Source organism: Kryptolebias marmoratus, linkage group LG9 (genome assembly GCF_001649575.2).
Source record: "Kryptolebias marmoratus isolate JLee-2015 linkage group LG9, ASM164957v2, whole genome shotgun sequence".
Taxonomy (NCBI): Eukaryota; Metazoa; Chordata; class Actinopteri; order Cyprinodontiformes; family Rivulidae; genus Kryptolebias; species Kryptolebias marmoratus.
The window spans coordinates 16,726,810-16,754,721 of NC_051438.1; the positions used below are offsets into that span (position 1 = coordinate 16,726,810).

At 37.0% G+C, this 27,912-nt stretch overlaps 1 protein-coding gene across 4 annotated transcripts in view; it reads right to left on the minus strand.

Annotated features, from left to right (window-relative positions):
- The window catches only part of spock1 (SPARC (osteonectin), cwcv and kazal like domains proteoglycan 1), a 111,963-nt gene that overhangs the window by 17,098 nt on the left and 66,953 nt on the right, over positions 1-27,912 (minus strand). For all 4 annotated transcript variants that reach the window (XM_025008315.2, XM_017427224.2, XM_017427226.2 and 1 more), the window contains 4 exons: positions 23,651-23,731; positions 13,305-13,419; positions 9,337-9,469; positions 4,423-4,543 (listed from right to left, as the gene is read on the minus strand). In XM_025008315.2, coding sequence (XP_024864083.1) covers positions 4,423-4,543; positions 9,337-9,469; positions 13,305-13,419; positions 23,651-23,731 — 450 coding nt within the window. The remainder of the gene's footprint in view (positions 1-4,422; positions 4,544-9,336; positions 9,470-13,304; positions 13,420-23,650; positions 23,732-27,912) is intronic.

A 27,912-nucleotide genomic window follows, 5' to 3' on the forward strand; every position in this document is an offset into this window, starting at 1 on the left:
AAACAAGACAATGGACGGATAGAGATCCAACAATAAAAGCTGCTTGATGTCTTTTTATTCCCAACCAGTGACACTGTGTTTATGGTGTGTAACCAAACCGTGGCTACTGGAGAACTGCACAAGTAAACTCAATTTCAAGGGGGCAAAAAAAAGGAAAAAGATCTATTTCTTTATATTACAGTCAGATATAAAAAGGTTTACACCACTTTTTTTAAATAGAAATATGTCATCAACTATTTATCATACAATCAAGTTTTAGTTTTTTTTGTTCTCTGCTTATTTGTTCAAGTGTTAGCCCTAAAATTATACAACAAAATACACACAAACATGACAAAACTAAAAACTGTTTTTTTTTTTTTAGGTTAGTAGTCATAGCCCCTTTAATTTTTTTGTTACAAATGAGAGAAATCACCTCCTCCAATTTATTCATCTTTTCTTTAGCTGAAAATAATAATGAATTAAAAGCCTAGCATCTTTTGAAGAAAGATGCTGCTGCCTTTCATGCCAGAGTTTTAGACTATGATCACCTTTTGTTGAAGACTGATATAGTTGTTGCTGTTTTGGTCATTCCTTGCAAACAAAGTTATGTGTGAGCTCATTCAGTATCACAGGATGTCACGCTCAGCTACTACCACATCAAATTTTTGCTCAAAATCTGTAACATTGACTGTTCTTCGAATTGAGAAAGCTCCTCGGATGAGATGTGAAACGTCTTCAGCTACAGAACAGAAGTCCAGTAGTTTTTGTTTTTAACCTTTTTTTGTCCTGGATGACTGGGAATCCACACCAACAACAATGACAGAGTGATAAGCATGTTTTGTGTTGGTTAATGTGGATTAGCTGCAACAACAATACTAAGTTGGACTGACTTCAGAAGTTAATCATACATCTAATGATTACTTTCTGAAAGTTTCATTGAAATGTGTTCAGTGCTTCATTAAATATTTTGAGAACAAACACACACAGCAAAAAATATACTGTTAAAATGGGGTCGTCAGTTTGTGGTGGAATAAATGGTAAAGGTTAAGCCACTCTAGTTAGGTTACTACATGAACACACTGAAATTTTTTTGTCCAAATAAAGAAACCATATTTCATCTTTAAAGTTTTATTTATTAAACAATAAAAATGAACTTATTTTTTACAAAACAGATGTAAAAAATCTGTTTAAGATGTTACAAAATCATCAAGAATTATGTTCAAAATCTAAACATGAGATAAACTGTTATTTAACAAATAGTGAGAGACTTAATATGTTGATTTAATTATTGAACTCTAAACAGATTTTGCCAATTAGACATCAGTGACTAAGATGCAGCAAAGTTAGTTCTGACGGACTCCGCAGCAGCTGGGATTTGCAAGATTCGGTGTTGATTAAACTGTAATAACATAGAATATATAATTCCTGTTTTCATTTGCCTGTCTACAGTGATATCACTGATATCACAGTGATATCACTGATATCACTGTGTTATTAAATCCAATCGCGAAGACAGTCTGGATTCATTTTCCCACCAGCTGAACAGATTAACTTTATAAAATGACAACGATAGTTCTAATCATTTAGATCAAATGATTAGAACCCAGTGAGATTTCTAGCCTCAGCAAAGTAATTTAAACACTGCTGTGAGGAGATGGACTTTAATTAGCTTTGCTCTGCCTGTCCAGCCTATTATATCAAGACAGCATCTACCATTGACACAGCAGAGATTTTACACGTGCACTTCTTTCACTTGTCATTTTTAGCAAGGAGGTTATGATTCGGTAGTGACTGTTGGTTTGTCTGTCCATCTGTTTGCAAGGTAACTTAAAAACTAACAAATACATTTGATAAAATTTTCAGGAAATGTTGGGTTTGTCACAAGTGCTTCTAATTACTTTTTTGCTTTTCAAATCCGATTCTCTAGCTTTCATACATACAATACTTTTTTTAATGTAGATTTTGTCATAATTTAATATTATATTCTATTACAATCTTTATGAGAGTACAAAAATTTATAAAAAAAAACATTTTTTTGAATAACTGAATGATAATTATTATACCCCTATGATTCTAAAATAGACGTTTACTCTTCACATGTGTGCAGATAATAATGTAATTCTTCAAGTGTAAGGACCTCAAGTTTAAAAGTAAGATAAACTTAAAAAGGATTTAAACAAAGATGGAATGAGATCTGTTAGTGTTCAAAGTATGTGCTGAAGAGATGAGATGTAAATCCATTGATTACTTTCTGAGAGTTTCATGAAAATACATGCAGTGGTTCATGAAATACTTTGCCAACAGACAGACATACAAACAAACACCTGTACACCCCCCCCCCACACACACACACTCATCCACCCACACACACAAAGACGCACACACAGATGCAGGCAATTCCATGACTGTCGGCGTTTCACAGTGGCAGGGGATTAAAAACAGACAAATCAAACAGGTCTGGTTTCATAAGTGTTCCCTATCACTTCAGTCAGGCAAAAACCTTGTATCTCCATTTTTTTTAACCATTTCATGTTTTTTTTCATAAATTAATTCTACTGGTCACTCTTCACATCTGTTTGTGTTTTTTTTTTAAATAGCTAACCAATAAAAAGTGCCTAAAAGAGCTTGTCAACTTGTGAACACACTTGTTATTTAACTGAAAGTCAGACATTTTTTTAATTTCATAAAACGTTCTTAGAGATTCAAGGTTTCTGGCCAACAACAACACTTTGAAACTAGAGGTTCGGGCTTGGGGTGCTGTGTGATTCGATACATTTACTTCTCCGCTATGAGTGTTCAAATCCAGTCAGTATCTTTGGCTATTAGTGAACTCACCGGGTTGATTGCCCGTATCAAACTGCTGCAATCTTTTGACTGTTTCCATAGAAACTCAGTATGACACAAACAGAGTTTTTCATTACTTACTGCTATTCCCATCTGTTTGCCAATTTGCTTTGCTGATCTAATGAGAGATTCTATCAGACAGCATCCTTGACAAATACACACTTTGATTCGTCTGTGCCACCTCTAAGTTTACAAAGTTTTGGACCAGCAGTCTGGCAGGCGGTCTTTGGCTGTACAGAGAAATTCAGAAGCACTCATGGAACGAATAAGCCAAAGAAAATGATCTGAATTAGCTATGACTGGCAAAAAGAAGTTAAAAGAGGGACTAAAACTGTAAAAAACAATAAATACATAAAACAGTGTGTACATTTCCTTTCATCATTTAGGCTTAAACTAACAGGAGCGCATGACACAAAGAGAGAGCTGCCCTTTATCAGGAGACACTTTTTGTTTATTTTAAATGCATCTAATGAACCTTGGCACATAATAATCAGAACAGACAAGTGAAGATAAACTAGAGAAACTGTGATCTTCCAAGGAAATGCAGTGTGAATACTGAGTGCTGAATGACTTTGCTGAAGAAGCTGAAACTCAGCCATTAAAGCTTAAAGGAGAAGAACATTAGCTAAAAGTTAAACATAGCAGAAAACTAGCAATAAGCTAAAAGAAGCAAAATGCTAGCTGAAAGCCAAAAGTTGGAAATTGCTACTTTAAAGTATCACAATGGGATCTAAAGCTCAAACCTAAAAGTATCAAAAGGCTAGAAACATTCACTCACTTAGATGGAATACATAAGTAGATAGACAGACAGATAGATTCACAACAAAACCAGTAAAAACCACCCTACCACTCCCCCTGGTTGAGATACAGAGAGCCTAAAACAACAACAATTCATCCTTTTCTGTTCTGCTTTCCTCTAGATTGCATTTCTCCACCAGAATCCCTCCATCCATCTGCCGAAATCCTATTTTCATGACAAACAATAAGACACACACACTCAATCCATCACCAATTTCTGCAGCTGTCACAGAGTGGGTGGGGGGTGGATGGGAAGGGACGGGAAGAAAATAACACAAGTTAGGGGGAGAGGTGACAGGAGAAAAAAAAAAAAATGGAAAAGCCTAGAATTACCAAAGAGTTGGAGGCTTTACTGGTAAAATGGGATTTATGCGGCGAGTGAGTCGCAGCAGAGTGTTTTTAAACTTGAAACTGGTTCAAAGACATCATTTTCCTCTGTCATTTCTTTGTCTGCACACTTTCATTTCCTACAAAGGACCTACATATTCATATGTTCATACAGAAGTAAAGAAAACAAGTTTTACAGCAGCCTTTATGACAAAAAAGCTGACCCAAATATATAAGCTCTGTTCTGTTCTTTTAGGTTTGCTGAAGTTGAATACTGGCAGCCAGCTTCAATTAAGTTGTCTCCAAAAGTTAATGAGTTGTAGATGCTCATCCAATGATGACTTTCTGACAGTTTCAATAAAATCTGTTCAGTGATTCATGGGATATTTTGCTAACAGACAGACAAATGAACACACAGACACAGGTAATTACATGACTGCCCACCTGTCATCAACAGGGAGGCTCAGTACTCACCAGCCTTCTCTGGATTGTGCGTTGGTTTGCTGAACTCGTGACCAGGCAAACAGGGACACAGTCCATCACATCTAACTGAGATCGTCTTCCCGGACAAGCAGCTCTGGAATTCCAGCTTACACTTTAAGAAACAGAGGAGGTTTGATTTCAATTACACTACGATTAGGAGCTGTGACAAATCAAATATTGAAACAATGTCTTCTCAATATTACTGAAGAAAGAAGAGGTAGACAAAGTCACACATTTTAAACGTCAAAGTAATTTAAGAAGAGCCTTTATCTAAAGTAAACAAAAGAACAGCCTGTGGGGCAGTGAGAGGTTTAGTATCTTGAGCAAAGATATTTTGAAATATAGATAGAACAAGTTGAGAATTGAACCAGCGACCTTCTGACAAAAATTTGTTTCCCCTACCTCAGGAGCTAAAGACGCCTCTTATATAAGTGGTCCTATTAAGGTCATGATTTATTCAGAACGTGGCCATGACTAAAATATTTTCTGTTTTGCAGCACTGTTTAAATCATCTTTATTTATAGTCATCCACATTACAAAGATAAAATTATTTTGAATATATAACATACACAGAAATATATTTGTGGTAATTAGAGCTGAAAAACAAGTCATTTTAAAGTTTTGATCAATTAGAATCCCCCACTGTTCCTCCCCCACCTGACAGCCCTCTCTCAGATCTTGTTTGTCAGAGCCAGCTGAGCCCCAGCAAGAAAACAAAACACAGACAATTTCAGACGTGCTTCTTCCCTTCCACCAATCAAAACAAGAAAACGTGTTTATAGTTTTATCCAGGCTGCGTGTCGTTTGTGTCATTACCTCATGACTCACAGAAATCTGCAGTGTTTCCCATACATGAATATCTATGGAAGCATAAAGTCTGTTGATTAATTTACAAGGCTAATTTTATTTTGGTTTTAAGGCACTTTTGCCTGATTTTTAAGTAATTTTGTATAATGTAATAAGCACTTTATGACATCTAAAAACTGGAAAATTATTAATAACTTGCATTTGATATGTCCTTAATAGTGATTATCTTGCCAAAGTCATTGGAAACAAACATTCCCTTTTCATTAAACACACAATCTATAAGTTCAAAGTCAAGTCACTGTAAACGTGTATTTTTCTCTTCACTGTAAAAAACCCACTACCAGTGTACTCCCATTAGAGATTTGGACTGGCTTCAAGTTTCTACATTGTACTTTTCAAGTAGAATATTGCACCAGCTTTGGCTTCCAATCTATTTGACATGTCAAAGACCCACGGCTCTATGCCCGCCTCATGAAATGGGTTATTTGCTGAACATGTAGAAGCGTTGTACTTTTAGCAGATGAATGTGAAACACGTCAAATTGTGCCCATTCATCATTCTGTGCATTGACACTCCAACACTCAGCTTAAGGAAATAGCAAAAAAGAAAAAAAAAATACATTTTTAAATGTTGACAAGTGAAATAATGCTACAACACAGACAGGAATCATAAATTCTGGGCAGCTCATTTACAGGATGGGACTGTTTGTAAGTTTTTGTTCCAAAATAACTTGAATGTTGAGCTTTTTGAGTTGAGCTGATTAAGGGAAAGATTTGCTTAGACAGGAGTGGTCATTTGTCTTCGAATGAACAGATGTGTCCATTAGGTAGCCATGTAGGCACAGCAGTAGACACCAAGATGCCCTGTGACATTTTATGATTTATTGCAGTACAAAGCTATTGCAAAAAAAAAAGAAAGATTGACTACTTCTGAATGTAATTTACCAGTACAAATCTTATTTCAGGTAAGTGGGGGGTAAGAAATTGTTTGGACTTGTTGAAAGAAGAAAAAAAATCCAATTACAAGACCCTTCCAAGAGGAATAATGAAAAATGAAATGAGTTATGTAAATTCTGTTTGCAAGATGATGACGACAAGATTTGCAAGCGCAAGACCATGACTGCGCATAAACGTCTTTGTGCATGCATACGTCCTTATCGCGCCTTTTCCTTCAAACACTCTCATCTCCAACTTTCTAATTCAAATCCATCATTTCCTCCCTGCCACCTCTTTGATAGCGCTGCTAATGTCGCTTAATGAAATTTGTTGACAAAAGGAGCAGCGCTTCATTCTGTTTTCAACATATTGAATTAGCTGTCTGGGGAGGATAGGCGGAGAAAGAGGGAGAAAGTCCAGGAAATGGATGACCTCCCGTAATCACTGTCAGCACTCAGAGAATCCCCATGAATCTTTATGTTTGTCCTTTTTCACGGGTTAATGTGGTTTTGATGAAACAGTATTTTAACACCTGACGTGGCTGAGTAGAAATAAAAAGAAAAAAAAAAAAAGAGAGAGCGAAGCAACATAAAAAATGGGAGAGGAGAAAAGATGATTTAGGAGGAGGGAAATAATGGATTTAACTTAGTGGACTGAAGTCTCTCAGGAGATAAGAGCACTGTCCTTTAATAGGATATGGAGTGTGTGTGTGTGTGTGTGAGCATATGTGTGTGTGTGTGGTTATGATGAGGGAGGCATGTAATGTAATAATAAAACATGAATAAGCTCGAGACCGGCAGTTCACTGGTGAGGGGAGTTTAAGTTGGGCCACAGGGATCCATCACCACACCAGCTAAACCAAACCCATCCACCTAAATTACCACAGAGAATGGAGGGATTTCCCAGCCTTTTTCCTTTCTTTTGTCCCTCGTCTTGTTTCTTCCTTTTTTTTTTACACTTCTCCCCAGCACATTCTCTTCTCAGAGGCAGCCAGGTCATTAAGGAGGTCTATGTCCACAAAGAGCTGATTCATCCTCAGTCACACTTCTGGGATGACAGGGTGTGAGTGGAGGTCTGGGTGGGTGAATGACTCAATCATAAAACGTAACCGTTGTGGTGCCTCGAGGAATAAAGCCTTGAGTTTGATGCTCTATTAAAGAAGACTTAAATGACAACTGAGACCATGTTTGCTAAGACTTCTCTACCAGCTGACATTGGAGAATACTGTTTATTTCCTGTCAATGAAAGTGTGCGAAGGCTGGCAATTCAGAGAGAAACACTGTTCAAGGATAAATATCTGACAAAGGACATCTAAAAACCTGGGGCCGTTGGTGCATTAAATGTGTACTAAAATAAAAAGTTGGAATTTCTGAGTTACAAGTCAGAAAAATGATCTGGAATGCTCCCAAAAACCAGAATTCTGACTCGGAAAGTCAGAGATTCCTGATCAGCCCTGACCTCAAAATCCACTTGCCCTTGAAAAATTGCAATAGCTGCAGTAGCAAACTTTTTATTTTAATTTTTGTTGCTTTTATTCCTCAATAAATCAACCATGGGCATAGTATTGTGCTCCCTCTATGAGCTGACATGTTGCTTTACAATGCCTGAATGCATAGATGTGGAAAAATATATTGTCATTGGTTTGTTTTGCTAATAACAGTAAGTCTGGTTTTTGGCCCAGTTGCCTCACAGCAATCAACTCACAGAGCTACAAATAGTTGTTTACTGTTTATATTTCTGTGTTTTAATTTATTTTCTTTTAATCTCGTTCTATGTTTTTATGGTTGGTGTTAATTGTGAAGCACTTTGGTCAACTACTGTTGTCTTTAAATGTGCTATATAAATAAAATTAATATTGACATTGACAAATAAACAGAGAATTAAATGTACTAGTCTTGTTTTTAATCTGTTGTGTTTAATAAAAAGTATTAATAAAAATTAATAAAAAGACAAGAATACATTGCAGAAGTTGAAGCTGAAACAAAACCCTCAAAGCTGTTGCAGTTTCCTGTTGTAACATCTTTCACAGCTCAGCCATGATTAATCCTAACCTTAACAGCTCACTTTCAAACTGCAACAGAAAAAAAAAATGTTAACACTCATAGTTGTTTTGTGTCTACATTTAGCCTTCACTATTAATCTATTTTGTTTTAAAGAAAATTGAACCATTTTTTAAGTGAAGGACAAATTATGCTATTTTTACTTCTCATATTAGAAAACTTGGGTCCATTATTGTAGAGGAAACACAGAAAGATGACTATTATTTACATTTTGAGGAGTGATCATGATCTTGAGTTATAGCTGAGTGATATAGTCAATCTGTGGACGCATATCAAGTTTCCAAGAAAATAAATGGTTAAACAATTTTAAACATTTGAGCAACATCTATGATTGAACTAAATAGATTGATAAGTTATGCTGAAAAATTAACAACAGCTCACACTTTGACTGACATGTGTACAGCATTCAAAAGCAGTCAAATATTATCCATTTGTATGAGTTTGAAGCCATCAGCTTAATGGCTAAATACAAGGCTAACATGATAATGTGAAATTTGATCTCTGTAATAATCTACAGAGAGTTATAACAAGGACAAAGCTTCAATTTTATGTATAACTTTATATTTATCCCCTGCCATCAGTCTTTTCGCTGACTAATCACAGAGGTTACACCTTGGCATTTCTATTACTTTGAGAGTCAGTGGCTGAGTGTGAGTTTATGTTGCTCAGGGGGAGATTATGAGCCATGGGTTAGTAGTTAGAAACGAGAGTCAGATGGGCTGTTGAGGGGATTGAGAGCGTTTCCAAACTGTCTAAAGATGACTTTTAAAAACTGTAAAGAGCTCTGAGGGCCATCTCCTGTTCCCATTTCAATAGACTACAAAAGCAGATCTGTGGAAATCAACACAGTATAGGAGAGTACAGTGAAATGATATAGCAAAAAAGAAAGGGGCACTGGATAGAATTGGGGGTACAGACCCAGGAATGCAGAAATACACCCAATACCTTCCATATGCTGTGCATTAGCAGTTCTTTAGGGGTTGTTGTATGTGACGCCATTTGTTTAACTAAAAATGAAATAAAGTGGTGATAATTGGAACAAAATAAAAATGTGAAAACCACACATAGGGTTATTTGAGAAAGGATAATTGGACAACTCTCACCTTGGAGGAATAGCTGTGTCCGTCAGAGCCACAAACAGGTGTTGACAGGAGCGCTGAGCAGAGTTTACATTTCCCATGAGCACCGGCTTCAACCCTGTGCTTGTGAGTAACACTGCCTTTCCTGGCTTTCACACTGAGAACAAGAAAAACACAAAAATAAAGATTTTAAGAGTTCACAAGTCTAAACCTTCTCAATAAAATAACAATGTTTCCTTTGTAAAATTATGAAATATTACAGTGCTAGAGTCTAAAAGCACTGTATATTGTACAACAGATATATTCCTGTATGTGTGTAGAAAATAGCTACTCTAATTTTACAGGCATTAAAAGTATTCAAACAGATTCAGTTCAATGCTGAGCAGAACACATTTCTGGCTGTTGAGGTCAGATGAAGCAGATCCTGATTGGTCCAAGGAGGCCTCTTCAACAACCACTATAATTATGTTTGATCCAAATCTTTGCAGCAATTTTCTGTCTAAGTGCTCTTACTGAACACCCCGCTGCCTGATCCATCAAGCAGAGATGGAATTAGAGCCAAGCAGACTCTTTACAGAGAAATGAATGTGATGACAACAAATGATGGAAAGTGAACATTAACCGCACCGAAGCGAACAGGTGAAGATGCCTCAGTAATTTGTCTTTGCTGTAGAATTCTTTGCAAATGAAAGAAAATCTGTGAACGATCTACAACAGCCGTGCAGGCATGACGATTGTTCCTCGAGGGGAAAGGCTACACAGAAGATCCCTGGCAGATGATCAATAGCCGTTTTTACTTCAGATAAACACTAGAAAGCGATCTTCCTCTTTGCTTGTTCTGTAACTTCAGCACCCTGCTGATAGTTGTGATGGCGCTCTCATCCAGAAGGCCTGTGATTTGAGAGTACTTCAGCTCACTCACAGCAGGACAGATGAGCACAAAATTAACACTTTGAACCTTGGTGATGGCTTCTGAATTACACCTTGTTGCTAATATCTGTGGTCAGTCCTGGAGGTAAACATTATCATACAATATGGGAAGTCAGTTCTGCTTCAACAGGAAGCAGAAACCCTGCCAGGGAATTTTGTGTTGACAGCTGCTTAGCAGAGAACAAAAATAATTTGCTTAAGGATTTAGGTACAATGCAAAAACAATAATAGTACACGTACAGGGTGCCTTCAAGCAGTGAAGAACATCTAAATAAAGCAACAGAGAGTGCATCCACTGTATCTGTTTGCAAATTTCTGCAGAGAGTTTGGATTTGTCTTCTGGGAAGACACTGAATGTGTGTGTTATGCTAATTACTACAACTAATTTAACTTATGGAGATAAAACTTATATTTATACATCAAGCTTCAGTGAATGATGCTTTTGGGAAAATACAAATTTCAGGCGAATAATCTAACGTATTAAGCAGCAAATAGGACTTGTAATTAATGCAACAGAAAGAAAAGGATTAAATCCAAAACTCTTGGGAGCTAATGACTTGAGGAAATCAATTATATCCAAGACAGAGAGAGAAAAGAGGAAAAAAAAAAACATGTTTAAATGTCTTTTTGGAGAAACACTTCTTGAACTGAGAAATTGAAAAACCTTAACATATTTGGCAATGGTTGAAAACACAAACAAATTGGGGGTTGACAGAGCAAACAGACAGTATGATGAAAATTAATTGGTAAGAAGAATGTGTGCGTGTAAGCCAGTCAGTGAAGCACAGGGGATTTTCTGAATCTTTTAACACAAAATACAAAAAAATGTCTTTTATTTTTCACACATTTACCGTGCCTAATTTTTCTATCCTATCTTAAAGATATTTTAAATACTGAGGCTGAACTTATATTGTAGTTACTTCCAATGCATAATACATTGTGGTGAAAAGTGTTTAACTTTATATTTTTTCAGTCAAAAAGAGAGAAAATCCTTCAAACCATTTTTTATTTCTTTTGTGGATGATGTTGACATTGCATTAGTCCTAATATGAGTTTTAACCTCCTCTTTATTTACTCTTCAATACATTTGACAATGTGCTATCATTTTAATACTTCTTCAACCTTTAGACAAATTGTTACTGCAGTAAACATGATTTGAAAGCCCTCACGTCTCAGAGGTCAGGTATAGTGCATGTTAAATTGACTTCTGTGTTTTGAGAGACGCTTAAATAACCCTGTTCTAAAATAACTGGGATGCTGTTTAGATTATAAATAAGAAAGCAAAAGCACAAACAAAACATAATGCATTGAAATGTTTTAATTGTTTTGGTATAAATAGCATCAGTAAGTTATTTTCCAGTGTAAAATTGCAAAGCTATCAGAGAGTTTATCATCTAGAGACAATATCTGTGCAAATCTGGAGCAATCTATGTCCACAAGGGACGAGATTGGAAACAAATATTGTATGTTATTTAGTTTCATGCCTTCAGGGAGTAGTGGAAAACAGATATTATTTGCTATTGAAATCAGTGAATAGGCTCAGGAAAACCATGAGACAATCAGAGAATTAGGTTAAGCATAAATGCAGGTTTTAACTCTACCATGGCACTAGGATTGAACCCTCAACTTTCTTGTTGGAGGACAACCAAGCTCTTCACTGACCCAAGGATGCACTCAGAAGGACTCAGGCATTAAGGGAAACTGTCTATATCTGTTAAATCAAAACCTAATCCTAAACCAAATCCTTTCTTTGTGAACATAACTCACTAAAGGAGATCTCATGGTTTTGAGCTGGTTTTAGTTTCTTGTGTTTTGCATCAATTCCTGTTTGTGTTTCTTAGGTTTTATTTTGCTCTAGAGTAGTTTTGGGTATTCAGTCTTATGTTATTCTTGTTTTATAATAGCCACAACTATGTCCTCAGTTAGCTCTTCTTTTCAGCACTCACTCACCTGTGTAGTCACTCACCAATCATCCATTCTAGTGTACATACACTCAAGTTTCTGAAATACTCAAACCAGTCTGTTTATCAATCATGCCACGTTCAAAGTCACTTAAATCCCCTTTCCTCCCCGTTTTGATGCTCGGCTTGAACTCCCGCAAATCATCTTCACCACATCTAGATGCCTAAATGCATTGGTTTGCCATGTTTCTGGCTGATCAACCATTTCCGTTAACAAGCAATTTGACAATTTACCCAATAAAGTGGGCGGTGAGTATGAGCTCCTTGGTTTTGCTCAGTCCTTGTCAGATTGTATTTTTCATCTCTACCTTTGGCTGTTTTGCCGTTTACCTTTTGTTACTAAAGAGAATCGCTGACTTCCTGTAACTGCTTCCTTTAGGTCTCCATTTGGGTTATTCCAACATCCCACATTGTGACAGTACAATATGACTCTGTTTTCATAGTTACCGCTGGCCACTTTATAGTCTTGTTTTAAATAATCTTGTTTCATGGTAACTGATTATGCTTTCCTCTGCCCCCAGATTCTCCTAGCTTGATTTGTAGCAGCAGCTTCCTCAAGAACTCACTGGTCACACTCAAGTCCCTTCAAAGCCACAGTGTACCCAGCCAATATCATTTTTTTTACATTCCCCTTGGGCTAATAAACCACTTAACCATCCTCTGGTTCTGAGTCTGCTTTTCAGTCCAAAACCCAACTGCCCCTGACAGTGGAGGGGGAAATCTGGCTTGTTATCAGAACACACTTCAATACCGGAATCCCTAATGTACTGAGGCACTTCAGTCTACACGGAATGGGTGAGTGGCCCATTCATAATAGCGCCATTAAGCTTGAACAGGTTTTGAAACAACATACAAATTACATAATTTCAGGGCCAGGCTGCTTATTCTATGAAGAAAGTGGCAAATTATCTTTATCAGCATGATGCCTGTCACCCATACGTGTCCTTCACTGAAAACCATATTCTTTAAAAATTTAATTCCAAAATTTGATTAGTAACTAATTACAAGCCAAAATGCGATTTTAATTCAATTGTTTTTTTTATATACACAGCAATGAGAAAGTAATATTAATGAAAGTCGGAGCAACAATAAATGTCTTACCTGTGTGCTGGTTGCTTGTGATTGGTACAGATTGCAGTCTGGAAGTCATGACTGACACACACCTTGTGAGGAGGACAGCGAACCCTTAGACAAGGGTCTTTGGTGGCATCTGGGCCTAAACAAAGACAGCAGGAACAAACTTAATCTTCAAACTGCAAAACTAAGTTAGTGGAATCAGCACATTGTGGTGCTGAAGCTGAAAGTTGATGCAGCGAAACATCAACCTGTTCTCTAGTTTTCTTTTTTGTTTCTTTTTTACAGCCGGCAGACTCTAACCTTCTTACTAACTGAAGCAGGCAGAAAAATAATGAGTTGGAGAGAAAGATGGGAGAAAGAAGAATGGTAAAAGGTATGAAGTAAATGCTCAGCTTTCTGTGTTGTGAGCTGCTTAATGAGGACTCCTCTCTCAAAGCGTTAACCTCCTCCTCTTGTGAATCAGTCTCCAGAGATTGGCATTAAAGTCGTAGCAATCGAGTTACATGGCTGGTGTTCAAGATGACAAAAAAGAAAATAAAAAATATCAAAGCAACTCATCGACTCTTAGCGTTGCATCATTTCGCACTAGGCTAACAGTACAAACTCACTTTCATACAAATGAGAGAAGAAGAGGAAAATAAGTGGCAAAGGAGAAGAAAAAGCCAAATGTAGTGAGAGATGTATCAACATAAGACAGTGAACTGTGGGCTTGGTGGTCAGTAATTCTGTTAGAAATGTTTTCTGTAACAGATATGATCCAGGAAAATTGTATTTTATGTGATAAGGCAGTGTGCTGAGTGTTGCATGACTAAAGAAATTTGTTGGAAAAGCCAAAACTTGTTAAAACTTAAAAAGCAGAACACTAGGTAAAAGCTAAAAGAAGAAAAACACAGCAAAAAGGTAAAAGTAGTATATAAAGTAAAAGGAGTAAAAAGCTAACTAAAAGTAGAAAAATACTAGTGAAAGGCTATAGTAATAAACAGCTAGTTAAAAATAATAACACATGATCTAAAAGCTAAAAAAAAGCACTAAAAGTTAAAAGTAGCAAAAGGTTAGTTAAAATCTAAAAATAGCAGAATGATGGTTGGAAGGTAAAAATAGCACAAACAGAGAAAGTAAACTGAAGTAGATTTTAAAAAGAACAATCTTTTTAAATGAATTGGAGCTCTATTATTATGCAGAAGAATATTTTGAATATATATTACAATATAATAGTTACAAAAAATAAAAATTCATACCCAGAGGGTCCTGAATGAACTAAACATTTTGATTTTTCAATGGCTGAAATAGCACACAGTATGAAAAATTATTAACATGTTAAAAAAGGTAAGGAAGAAAAGACAAAGAATAAAGACAAACAGGAGAGCGTGAATGTTGATTCAGCATTCATGCTGATTCAAATAAATAAAAGAATATGAAAGCAATGAAACAAAAGCATGCGGAAAGACAGTGCTGCTAAAATTAGATCAAAGACACAGTCAGTTTTAAACCACATGCTGAATGAACTAAAACTGTTTCAAATGCCAAGTTAATAGATACTGAGAACATAGTTTATAGATCAAAGATCTGTGTTATGTCCAAGTCATTAGCATGTGGGTGCTAACATCATAAAACGAAACTGGCCTTGTCTTCATTAGGGGCCTAATGGGATGTGTTTGAGCCACAGCTGGCGTTTGATGTGAACATCAACTAGTTTCCAACCTGATCACACATGCCACATGGCTGTTTACATGCTATTTTATTTATGTTAAATTGACCAAAGGCTCAGGCTCAACAGGATGTTTTTGGCAGTTCTTTAGTTTGATGGTGAAATCTCAACCCTCATTTAAGAGATGATGTATAAACTGTAGATGTCTTGTGTCTGGCGCCTATAAATAGAAGGGAGACGATTACTCAACCTCAAGGACAGAGGTTTTTAGCTTGCTGTATACATCTGTCATAACCGAGCGACACACCTTCATTTTACAATCTGTGGAATACACGAGCACATTCACAAGCTTGTTTGCCCTTTCATATTCCCTGGTATCATAGAGGAGATAAGTCTGATGTGCATTGCGCTTGGATTGCCTGCTGATTTGGACCTGTCCTCACCTCCATCTATCTAGCACTGGAGGAAACCCATCTCATTTCACTTAGCTGAAAAATGGCTTCACTACAAAGATGAAATGAGAGCTGAGGAGAACTAGGAGAAAGTGAGAGCAGACAGATTGTGAGAAAAAAAAGAGGATCGTATCTGGTTAAAGGAGGATTGAAGGACAATTCAGGATGACTGTGACCTCTGCACTCGTACAAATCTGAAATATGTCACAAGTCGGTGCAAACACTCAAACACACATAGCAGCAAGATGTTTATTTATAGAAACAAGAAGAAATCATTTTGAGTCTTATTGCTATCCATATACACTTTTTCTACAGCAGCCTGCTGTACACACATATTTTAATCTATTTTTCATGCATATGTTGCAAAAATGCGAAGACGAACAATTCTGTTTATGCCTGTGCATGTGCGTGTATGTGTCTATATATATATATATATATATATATATATATATATCACACAATATATATATATCTGTGTGTGTGTGTGTGTGTGTGTAGAGACAAGGGTGAAAAATAAGGAAAAAGCTCATAAAAAGAGGGAGTAGAAGTAAATTGGATATAAATGAAATGAAAAAGAAAGAAAAATAAGCAAAGAAGTGTAGAAAAAAATCAGAAATGAAAAAGAGGAGAGAAAAACAAAGGAGACTGGAAGTGAATGAAACAGGAAGAAAAAGAAAGGAAAGATGAGTTAAATAAGACAGGATGAAGAGGGTCTTGAGGAGGCAAGGAAGAGAAGTGAATGAGAAGGAACTGGAGGAAAGGAGGGTTTCATCCATCTATTTAAAGCTTGAGTGAGCCGCACTGGTGGTTAAAGAAGCCAATCAATTGTAATGCAGAAGCACTGCAGCACATGCTTGTCACCACTCTTTTACTTTCTTTAAAATGAACCTCTCATCTGCTCTCATTCCCTCCTCATCTCTCTAATCTAAGGTATGACTTTCTCCTCAGTTGTGTGAGTACGCAACAGTCGATGAGCATGAGCAATTTTAATTTATCTTAGTGCATATAAACTATCCTAACAAGTAAAACCCAGTCTCACAGTTTTACCTGTATGTCTTGCTTAAAAAGTATTATTGATTTATGTAAATAAAGAAAACTTAATCTGCTGCTTTATACAAATTTCCCAGTTAAACAGATAAAAGATACAGAAGATGTGATCTTGGCTCTTCCAGTGGGAACAAATGTGCTCTCATGAGCATGGGGATACAATGAGCTTGACCCTTGACCCCTTTGATTTCAGTTGCTCAATACACTCAACTGGTTGACTGATGAAATCGGGTTGGGGCTGGAACAGAGGCTTGTGTTTTTCCCCTGTAAATGTCCATTACTTGGTAAGTATAAAGGATAATTAAAAGCATTTGCTGTAACAGACAAGGCAGACATTGTTGCCTTTGTTTGATTGTACTGTTGATGATGAAGAACAAGCTATTTCATTTCCTTTCAAGCACTAGTCTAGACTTATCAGTAATCAGTAATTCGGCCACTAATGTTATACCCACAACTGTAACTAATCAAAGACCTAGCGATCCTTAAAGAAATGCATAACCTGTCACCTTTCATGTCAGAGGTTTAGACACAGATGATCTTATGTTGAGAAACAACAAACTTGTAGCTGTCTTCATCAAAAATAATATTATACGTAATCTATTGCAGCATTGTAATATATCACACACTGTGTTGTGAATGATTTTCAGCTACTACCGCATGAAAATTTAGCTCAATATTTGTTCATTTGACTATAGCTATACCCATTTTTGTGCTTGTGCCAGACAAAATTAAGTCATTGGAAAGGGGACATAAGACCCTGTCACTATCTCCAGAGTCTTTCATGTCAATGGGATGAGTGAGCAGTAGTCAACTGAGAGTGCAGAGCATCAAGCTCCACTTTCTGTGCACCAGCACCTCCTTCAAGTGGTTATCACTTTTTATGGGACAAAACTTTCTAGAAAAAAACGAAGAACTGGGGGAAAAAAATCAAAGGTTGAGCAAACCATGTTAGTATCAAGAGAGAGGGAAATAAACCCAGAGTACAGACTCATTTCAGAAAAAACAAAACTGATTTATTAAACAAAGAGAAAACAAAGAGCTGACGTGGCAGCAAAACAGCAGGGAAGTGAAAAACTCGCAAGGAGACACAAGGAGCATAATGTGACTGACGCAGAAACCAACACTAACAATGAACCAGCAAATACCAGATGGAAGTAACTGAAGATAAAGGGCTGAGGGTGAGTAGAAGATTGACTGCAGCTGTAGAGACAGGTAATGGGGAACAGGTGAAGTGGGCGTGGCAGGCTGACTGGAAAACTACTGAGGAGATGAACTGAGGAAGAGTGAATAGTGGCAAAATAAACACAGAGGGCATAGGGAGCAAAAGTACACAAGAACACACCACATCAAAACACACTGAATGAACTAAACACAAGGATCACAAGAAAACAAAAAAACATGAAAATCTAATTTTACAAATAACTAAAAATACCCAAATCCTGACAGTTAGGTCTTCAAAAAGCTGCAGTTACATTTGGTGAAGAAGTGAAACAGTCTTATTCACACACACCGGTACCGATTTGTTCAGTCAATGTCCTTAGACTTATGTAAGGATAAATGGTGACCCGGGGAGAAAAGCTCCCTGTCTATAATGGTGAGACAGATGGAGGGGTTGGAAGCACTGCAGCTGAGGTTAGCAAGAACACAAGACACCAGCAGATAATGAATAAATGGGCTTAAGCCTCAACGATAATTCAAGCTGATGGTTTGAACGAAAGGAAATGTATTTATGTTGGGAGGATTTTGTGTTGTAAAATCTTTATTTATTTATCATTCATTGCATATGCAAGAAACCTGCTGAAGGTACGCAGATGATATGGCATCGGTATAAAAAAAGAGCATTTTAGACAAGGACAGCTTACACATCAGGAAAGGCACCATCAGTTCAGAAAAGTATATGCATGTTTTAGAACAACTCCCATCCAGTCAACTTATCATTAATGGCTTCATGGCATCTTTCCTAATATTGAGTAGGTTCTTCTTTTTCCACCTTAGAGCTTTGATCAAGAGGATATAAGCAAATAACAGCTGTTGTGTCTCGTACTGGGACCTTAGTAACAGATCTTCTGGGAGGGTCAGGTTATGATAAGCAAAACACTGTAACAGGATGAGCAGTATTATTTACCTTTTTGTGGTCATAACGTTTGATCGATGTATATACCCAGCCAACTATCCTCATGTGGCCATAGTATCTGACTTTTGCTATTTGATTTTTCAAATTTATTGACTTTGACGCTGCACGTCTGTTGTACTTTTCAGGGCTGTTTTAATATGTGCTTTGAACAGTCTGCTGATGCTGTAAACTCAGCTACAAGCCAACGACCATCTGGTCAGATCTGCTTTTATATGCGGTGGGGAGGGATCAATACCCTCCTTGGTTGGTAGCTCATGCTCAGAGAACACAGCAAATACATAAAAGAAAAATACATTTGCTGCCGACATCAAGTGCTATGCTGCATCTTAGTGTGAAAAGTGAGATTCGGCTGACTGAACAAGAAGATCAAAGTCATCCTCCTAAAGCAGACATCCAGATAATGTATATGGGGATATTGGCAAAGAATTCAACAACTGTCTGAAGAGCATCACGTAAAGATTTTGGTGTGAGAACCAAAAGTCTTTCATGCACACTGTGATTATGGTGAATAGTCTTTATTATCCATTAATCCTCACATGCAGAAATTGAAGACCAAAGATGGTGTGACAAGAATACAACTTGCAAACCTTTGTTTAAAGTGACTGCAGACATTATCAAGCCTTTAAATAAATGTCCCCTTTGCGACACTGAGTCTCTTCTTTGTATTAAAAGTCTAGCATTCCTTAAAGGAATGCATATTACCCACCACCTTTCAGTTTAAAACTAAAATCATCTTATGGTGAAAAGGGACAGAGTAACAGACAAACAGGCACACACACACACAATATAAATCTCTAGATAAAATGTGACACCAAGCAGAAAAACGGCAATTTTCCCACAAACTTAATTGCTAGAAACCTTCAAAACGTGGGTCAGGCAGAAAAGCACATTATACTTGTAGCTATAATTTCTTTTTCAATTACAGTAGACAGTAAATTAGTCTTTTTTCCTCGTGACCCTTTTTCAACCCATGTTCTTTAAGAGACAAGAAAAACTGGATAGAAAATAGTGTTGGTTCAGGATGGAGGATAAAACACTCTCTGTGCCCTCTAATTTTGGACACACGCCAGGATGAGGCACACTGATTGGATAATAAAGATAGCCCGAGAGGCCAAACAAGCAACAAGCCCTGTCAGAAAGTAGATTCTGACCTCAAATTAATTGCTGCTGAGCGGGACACGGGTCAAAGGGGTGTTTTAGAAATGTGTGTGCGTATGGGTGGATGTGCTTTTATTTATTTTTTGTCCATTGCACTCCACTGTTTGCTCTCCCCATGCTTTCTTTACAGATAGCAAATAAACAAGTCTGAAATTAAATAAACAATAGCTTCAACAAACGTTCCCAAAGGAAAAATCCTGAACAGTTATTAGAAAAATGAGCCATGCTTTCAGGCTTTGATAAGCTAATTAAAAAGGTGTTTCTTCTTTTAGCTGGGGTGGGGGGCTACAGAGAAAACCAATATATATCTATATCTGTATATATATATATATATATATATATATATATATATATATATATATATATATATATATATATATATATATATAAAGGGAGCTACAAAACAAACAGATCAGAAAGAGATTAAAATCCTTTTTACTTGCTGTTTCCTGAATGGTCCTCAGGGTCTGACTGTTTGGCCTAAGAGTGGCACTGAGGCGAAGGATGTCAGAGAGGAATGATGGAGGGATGAGAGCGCAGACAGCGCCTCTGGGAGGATGCGGCGATAAAACAGATTCACCATGCAGAAAATTAATTACTGAAACCATCAGCAAATCATATTATTGTGGATGTAACTGAGGAATGGAAAAGATAAACAGCCTGTTTCCATTTCTGAATGTCAGAGAGAGAGAGAGAGAAAAAAAAGAACCCACAGTGGCTTACAGGAGAAAAAAATATCTGCAGGGAAACACTATTGACTATCGCTTATAAGCAAAATATTCATCAGTGCCACACAACCATTATGCACGCACAGTGGCACATCCGGACCCACACTCTGTTGTGAGAATTCCTGAAAGAGGATGCTTTGTGAAGCTTTGCTGGCAGCAATGCTATTTTAATAGGACACCATGTCAGCAAATAATCAAGCGGTCTTTGAAGGCGGCTTCAAAGCGAAAGGAGCAAAGATGCATTTAAGGACAACACGCCTCGCAGAGGACGTTCATTTCAGGCTGAACTTGGTAATTGTCACGGCTTAAACAAAGGTAACCTGTGCTGCCTGAAGTGTGTTTAAAGTTTCAGTCATTGTTATGGAGAATTTGAGACTACAAACAAAACAGAAAATGCATGAAATGTGCTTGTTCGAAAAGAACGTACACATAAAGATCCCAACAAAGCAAGGCTGTGGGGTCGTCACTGCAGCTGAAGGGTCTCTTCGTGTGGAGTAAAGTACAAAGGCTTCAGTTTCTAGTCATGTTACTGCTGACCTGCCTGAAATTCAGCACTAAGACTTCATATAAAAATCACTATCAAGGAATACTCAACTTGAAGTTTCTCCATTTTTTCTCATAAATGTAGAAACAAGGTTTTTTGGAAAGACAAGCTTTTTAGAGTGGAATGATGGAGAACTTATATCTATGATCAGCAACAAATACATCTATCAATTAAAATGGGGTGTAAGTTTTTTACATGCTTGACTATTATGAATGACCAAAATGTTATAAAAAACCCAAACATGTATTATAACTATATTTCTTAGAGGAATGGGAAAGTGTGCTTAACATTGTTCAGAAGTGAATAGTTAGCAGCTTTACAGGACGTGAAGGTTTTCTTCTTACTCACACAGTTATTTCACTCTTTCTTTTGTATGTACTTGTACAATGTCAAGCGGTCTCTTCCTGTCTATTTCAACAAAGACAGCCCAGACATCAAACTGTTGGTGTGTTGTTGCCAAACAAAGAGTTTGTGTCACTTTAACTTTGAGCCAGTTTCCAGAAAGGTCACAGTAAAACACTACAAGCTTCACTAACAGCAGGATTTTTATCAACAAAAACTAAATTCTTGTAAAATGCGCATTTTATTCATCAAGATGACAATGAAATCTGAGAACAATCTATAAATGTTTTTTTTTTAATAATGTAAGAAATAAAAATTCCCAAATTGCGCAACCTTTTTGTAGATATTTTTTTAAGGTTTTAACACTTGACATTTTGTAGATTATTGTGTAGTGCAATTTTGATTAACATTTATTTATTTATGTGTTTTATGTTCTGAGCAAATATAACTCACAGCAAAGTACAAGTCCTGTGCTGTATAAAAAGATTATATATGTGCAAAAATCTCTGTGTGTCCAGATTCCTGATGAGTTTTAGTACTAAGGCTTCAAGCCACAATTAAAAACTGAATGCAAATAAATAAACTGTTTTTTTTTCATAATGTATAACTTAATTACATTTTCTATTTGTCTTTGATTATAAAAGAAAATGTATTTGATGATGTGTTTATTATTCTCATCTGTGAACATTGCATATCATTATATTAGCTTGACTGGTTTTGCTCATCTTGCACACACAAGCATCAGAACCAAAACTGCTCTTTCAGACAGTAAAGGTAACTTTAGCATAGGCAAAATGATCACTTAAAAGCAATATAAAATAAGAATGTCTTTAATTTAGATTTAAACAAGGTCAAATCGTGCTTGAGTCTAAGCTCCTCAGGCAGTTTGTTCTACATGTGAGGGACATAGAAACTAAAGGCAGGTTTATAAACCACCATAACTGATAAATCACAAACTACAGAACCAATCTTTTACAAAAAGAACAAAGTTTTAGCATTGAAGCTAATCTTAGAAAAATCTTCTTTGGCAAAGCAGCCACCTTTGTTCATTTTGAACAAATTAGCCCTTATCGCCCGCCAGTTTCAGGCAATAAACTGGGAGCTTGTTATTGTTGCTTTTCTGTTTATTTTTCTAAAGGCTTTGCTGCACACAATTAAAACTAAAAGTATAAAACTAAATGTGAAAGTGCTACAATGAACCAACCTAACCTATACTCTGAATAAATATACTAAACCTGGATGCTTTTTTGGTTCCAGATTCATACCGCTACAATGCATTTAGTCTCCAAACATTTACTGTAACTTACTAACCAAGTTTTCATTAAATTGTACTACCAGCATGAGAAATAGGATAATCACAGTAACGTAGTTATTGTGAATGGCTCCAATATGATCACTTAAGAGCCCCAGTCCGCAGGCTCAGCGTTAACATTTTTTTAATTCAGCCTCTGTGCGTTCCTCCATGCCGAATCTCCTCCCACCTGGTTGCTTGATAAAGTATTAATAGACTAATTAAACTTTAATAAGAAAAGGAGGAGAGTCTCTTCTTTCCTAAATACCAAGACATAGATATTAACTCTGCTTCTGCAGCCAGAACAGATAAACAAACATGGCCCCAACAGTGTTTAGAAGAGGGTTTTATTCTTTTCTTTAGTAGCTGTTGTTAACAAAAGGACCAGTTTTGTTTCTCTTTTATTAGTGATAACTAACTAGTAACTAAGTTTTGTTTCAGGGGTGGGTGTTTTATATATATTTGCTGCATTGTGATGCAGACATGAACAACTCAGAATCCTTTTATAAATGTCAACAATCGATTATTATTTAATCATAATAATGTCCTGTTAAGAAACACAAATGTCAAAAATTATGTTTACAAGAGTCAAACTACATACAAGTTAGGTCTAACATGATACATAATGGACATGCATTACTACAGAATCTTATATCACCGTACTCAGCATTTTGGCATCTTTTTCTTGTTCATTTAGTTTCCAAAATCTTGTTCAAGTGGAGACTGTTTTATAACGCAGTGTAATATTTTGTTTCTTTTAGGTCTGAGAGATTCCGTGATCAGGATTTTGTGTGAAGTGTGATTATGGATTCTTCAAGATGCATCAATATTTGTTTTAAAATCGCACTGCAGCTGAATTGCATCGTGCGATGCTTAAAGATTCCTGCCCCTATTTTATAGTATTAGTACTTCTGTCTAAGGATGCTTTTCTGGTTACCAAAATGGTTACTTGCATCACATGCATGCAGCTACACAAGATGAAGCGATAAATAAAAAGAAAAGGAAAATGTTGCCGGTCAAACTCACCACTCTGTCCTGTCTTCTTTGCTGAGACCGAGGGAGCTTTTATTCCAGGGTCTCCATATCTGCCAGGTTCAGCCACTCGCTCTGAAACGCAAAACAAAGAAAAAATACATATAAACTGTCAGAACTATTCATGAATATGGTACCATATACTGTAGCTCAGCTGGTTAAACTGGTACTACAGAGGCTCCGAGTCCTAAATGCAGCCATATTAAATGTGTTTCTCCCTTTTCTGTTACCTGTTACTGTCAAGGTAAAGATAAAACAAAACAATTTCTGTGTTAGTTAAAATTTAAACTGGAGTCTGGCTTGTTGTTTTGTGCTGTACTCATGAGAGTAGGATCAGTTATCTCTGATCAATGTCAGTAAGAAAGCAAACATGAGTCTTTCCAAAAATGTTAGATTTTTTTAAACCTAAACTTTAGTTCTGTACTTTTACAATAGAAATTAATAGATGTTTCTTTCCCCCAAAATGCTGCAGTTTAACATTTCACGTGCAAGAAATCCCGTAGCAGCCCAGTCTGAGGGCGCGTGACCTGTCTTTAAGACATTAGCACCCAGAGATGATTTACTCCCTGAACTCATCCATCTTCTGTATTTCCTAGCAAGTAAGGCTTTTTGAGCGAGGACTGACCAGGAACTGTAAAGGCCAGAAAAAGTGTGTGTGAAGCAAAAGTTCATCCAACTTCAGCCAACGAGCTCTTTCTTCATCATTATCCTCTCTTTTTTCCCCTCCTTTTGCCAGACCTTTCTTCTCCTCATTACTGAACAAATGTCTTATCTCTGAGTTATCCTCTCTACAGGCAATCTCTCTCAAGTGCTCCCTGTGGGCCTTGTGTCTATATATCTTTGGATCTCCCTCTGCCTTCTTCCCCCCGGGACCCTCTGACGCCACTGTCACTTTCACAAGCTGGCATTTAGCCTCAGGGCTCCTGTTACAATCACAAGAAACGGCCGTCTCCTTGCATTCTCTGAAGTTTATTTCTTTTAATTTATGATGATCATTAGAAGCTCTATTGGTTACGGAGCAAAAAGGGGCAGAATTAAAACTTATACATACAGTGTTTGCGCTGTGCAATCTGCCTCTGTGTGTAAATCTCCCTGAAGAGCAGCTTGTTCAGCACTGTTCACAAACTGCAGTCCATTGATTCACCACTTTATTTAGTTGTGACTTTGTTTTGAACCTTTCTGAAAATTTAAAGTGTGGGACACTAATAATTAACTGGGCTCACTGTGGAGTCATCTGTGAACTTTTACCCTTTCTTGACCACTTTGTTTAGCCTTTAATTCTGTGATAAACAACTGATGACCCATGGGCTGGAGATGACCCACAAGCTCATTCCATTTGACCTGTGGGGAAAAAAAAATCTAATTGAATTTGACACAGTAATAGTTTTGACTACTCACAACATGTAATCAGTCCCACTTTAAAGACTGACATATAATATTAAGAAGTCCTACTTCAATGCTGACTGAGAAACCCGAGAGATCTGGGATTGAGTCCAGGGATTGGTATCCTATTCTTTAAGCTAATTTTGCCCCTACTGTAATTGCTATGTCTTCTGTGAGGTTGTTTTGCAGTTTGAGCAGGCATTAACTGTAGATGTGATAGTTACTTAAATAACTGCTTCCTGTTTGTACCTAATGTAGCAATATTCTACTACTGGTGATTTTTTTTTAGATATTCTTAAATGTTGTTGTTGATAACTCAGTCAGGTTTACAGAAAGTAAGCTAAAATTTGATGTAGCAGTAGCTGAGAGTCACTCACAACACATACTTTGAGCATGCAATTTGACAATATCTTGTGAGATAGTGGATAATGTTTATTTTGAAGGGTTAACCAAAATGGTTTTAACCCTCCGGAAACCCTGGTAACTGAAGAGAAGAGAGAAGCCTGTAAAACTTCGGGTCAATTTGACCCAGAGGCCACGGGACGGGTAACTCTATTATCAACAGTGTCAGAGGTGACAGCCATTCCTTCAAGGCCTTTATTATTAAATTCAGCATTTAAAGTGAATTCTAAGTTTTTCTCTTTACAATTTCTGCACAGTGATTGCGAGTAAAGTCACAACAAAAACTTTTTCACCAAAAAAAGAAAATTAGTAGAATACCGTGTAATACATTTGGAGAAAAAAAGCAGGACACATGCTATCTTTTTAGAGCAGCAGAAATGTAAATAAATGAAATAAACCAGTCATAGTTACAAAAAAACAAAGTGAATAAAAGCCTGGCCCCCACATATCCTGATTAGAAACATTTTTGCCCTTGTGCATTTTTTTTGTTAACAACCTCATAGCCTTCTTTTGCCATCACTTTCAACCTGGCTCCACAGGTACATATTGAACAGCTTTGTTGCTATAACTGGCTTCATCTCTTCATTAAATTAACAACGCCCTTGGTGTGACAGCGCATATTTCTTCCCTCTGCATTTCAAGAAGCTTCTGTGTGCGTTCGATTGGCCAAATGACTCTTTATGCCTGATATTACTGTTGCTTGTATGTGTAGGTTTCAGAAGATAATCCCATTTATGTGCTCAGACTCAGCACTGTAAGTGCTCACCCCTCTGAAAGAGGAAGATAAGGGCTGAGCTGAGGGTCGTGGATATTGAGTCACTCTTTATGATGTGGCCAACAAGCCAATAAAAATCAGAGAGGTAAACAATGTAAAACAAAACAAACAAAAAAAAAGAAAGAAAAAAACTCATCACATTACTCTGAAATGAGATATTTGTTCTCACGCTCCATTTCATACACAGACCTGAGGTGCTTGTGGTTGTTTGTAGTCCTATCTGTCGCCTTTCTTATCAGTTTCCCTCCTTTCTAATTCTCTGAGCTGCTCGAGGCACAGATCAAACATAGTTTTATGAGACTGAATTAAGAGGCGGTGGCAGAGTCAGGGGAGATTAAAGGTGGACCGATGAGAAATGGAAGCAGACAGACAGCATATCTGCAGAGTGACAAAGGCTTAGTGAATTGAAGAAGAAGAAAAAAAAGCTGATGAAATACATAAAACAATGACAAAGGCTCTGCTGGGAAGACACAATGTCAAGCCTAATCAAGCTGATTGGCAATTTGGAAGCTCCGGTTTCTCAAGGCTTTGTTTGCTGCTGCTTTGGCCGTACCAAAATGCTTCACAAATAACTTTGATTGCTGTTGCCAAAAAGGTTCTCATAACAACAGCTTATTCGCTATGTAATCTACTAAGACAAAGACTTGCAGTAAACACCTGAAAACTGTCAACTTGACTGGTTTTCTTTTCTCTTTGTGTTCCCCCTTGCTTGTGTCCTGATGCCAGTTTGACTCTCTGGCGTCTCCTGGCCTGGCTGTGATAATGGTGGTATTTGTAATCCTCACTTTGACTCCCCTCTCTTGATAATGCATTGCAATCACAAGCTGACAATTGTGCCGGGCATGCCCATACACAAGAAGTCAGACTCAAATAGCTGGAATACTGCTTCAAACAGTGGGTCTTTTGCTGACGGCAAGGCTGTTATCTGCTTCCTCCTCTCTGCCTCACCGCTTAAAGAGCTGCTCAGAGCAACTCTCAAAGCAACACTGAAAGGAACGAGCAGAAATTATTAGAAGACCAGACAGAAGACAGACCTGGTACTTTCAGGGAACATACCTGGTACTTAGTAGGTATGCATTTGGTACTTTTCTGGTACTTACCAGTCATTACAAGGAAATTACTTAGAAGAGCTTATGTACTTGGTACATTCAGGGTATGTACCTGACACTTGGTACAGGTATACATCCAGTAAGAATCAGGTATGTACCCAGTATGTACAAGTTATGCACTCATTAAGTAACATATAAGTACCCCATAGGTACCAAGTATGCACTCAGTAAGCACCAGGTAAGTACCAAGTACATACCCTGCCAGTACCTGGTAAGTACAAAAAGTATTTCCTGTAAATACCAAGTAGTACTTGATACGAGGCATGTAATAACTGATAATTAAAAGGTACTTAATCGGTAAGTATCAGGTATGTTTCCTGTAAGTACCAGATATATACCTGGTATTTAACTGATAGTACCTTATATTTACCAGGTGCATGCTCGGTAAGTACCGGGCTGTATTATGTATTGCTAGACTTGTTATTGTCTTTTGAATAATATACGTAATATATTGCATCTTGGTGCAGTTTCGGGCAGTTCAGAGTACTATAAAAACATTATCCTAAATTTTACCTTTTGATACATTTAAACAAATGTAGCTGAAAGCGTAGGGGTAGTTTTTTTTTTTTCACTTTACATGAAAGATT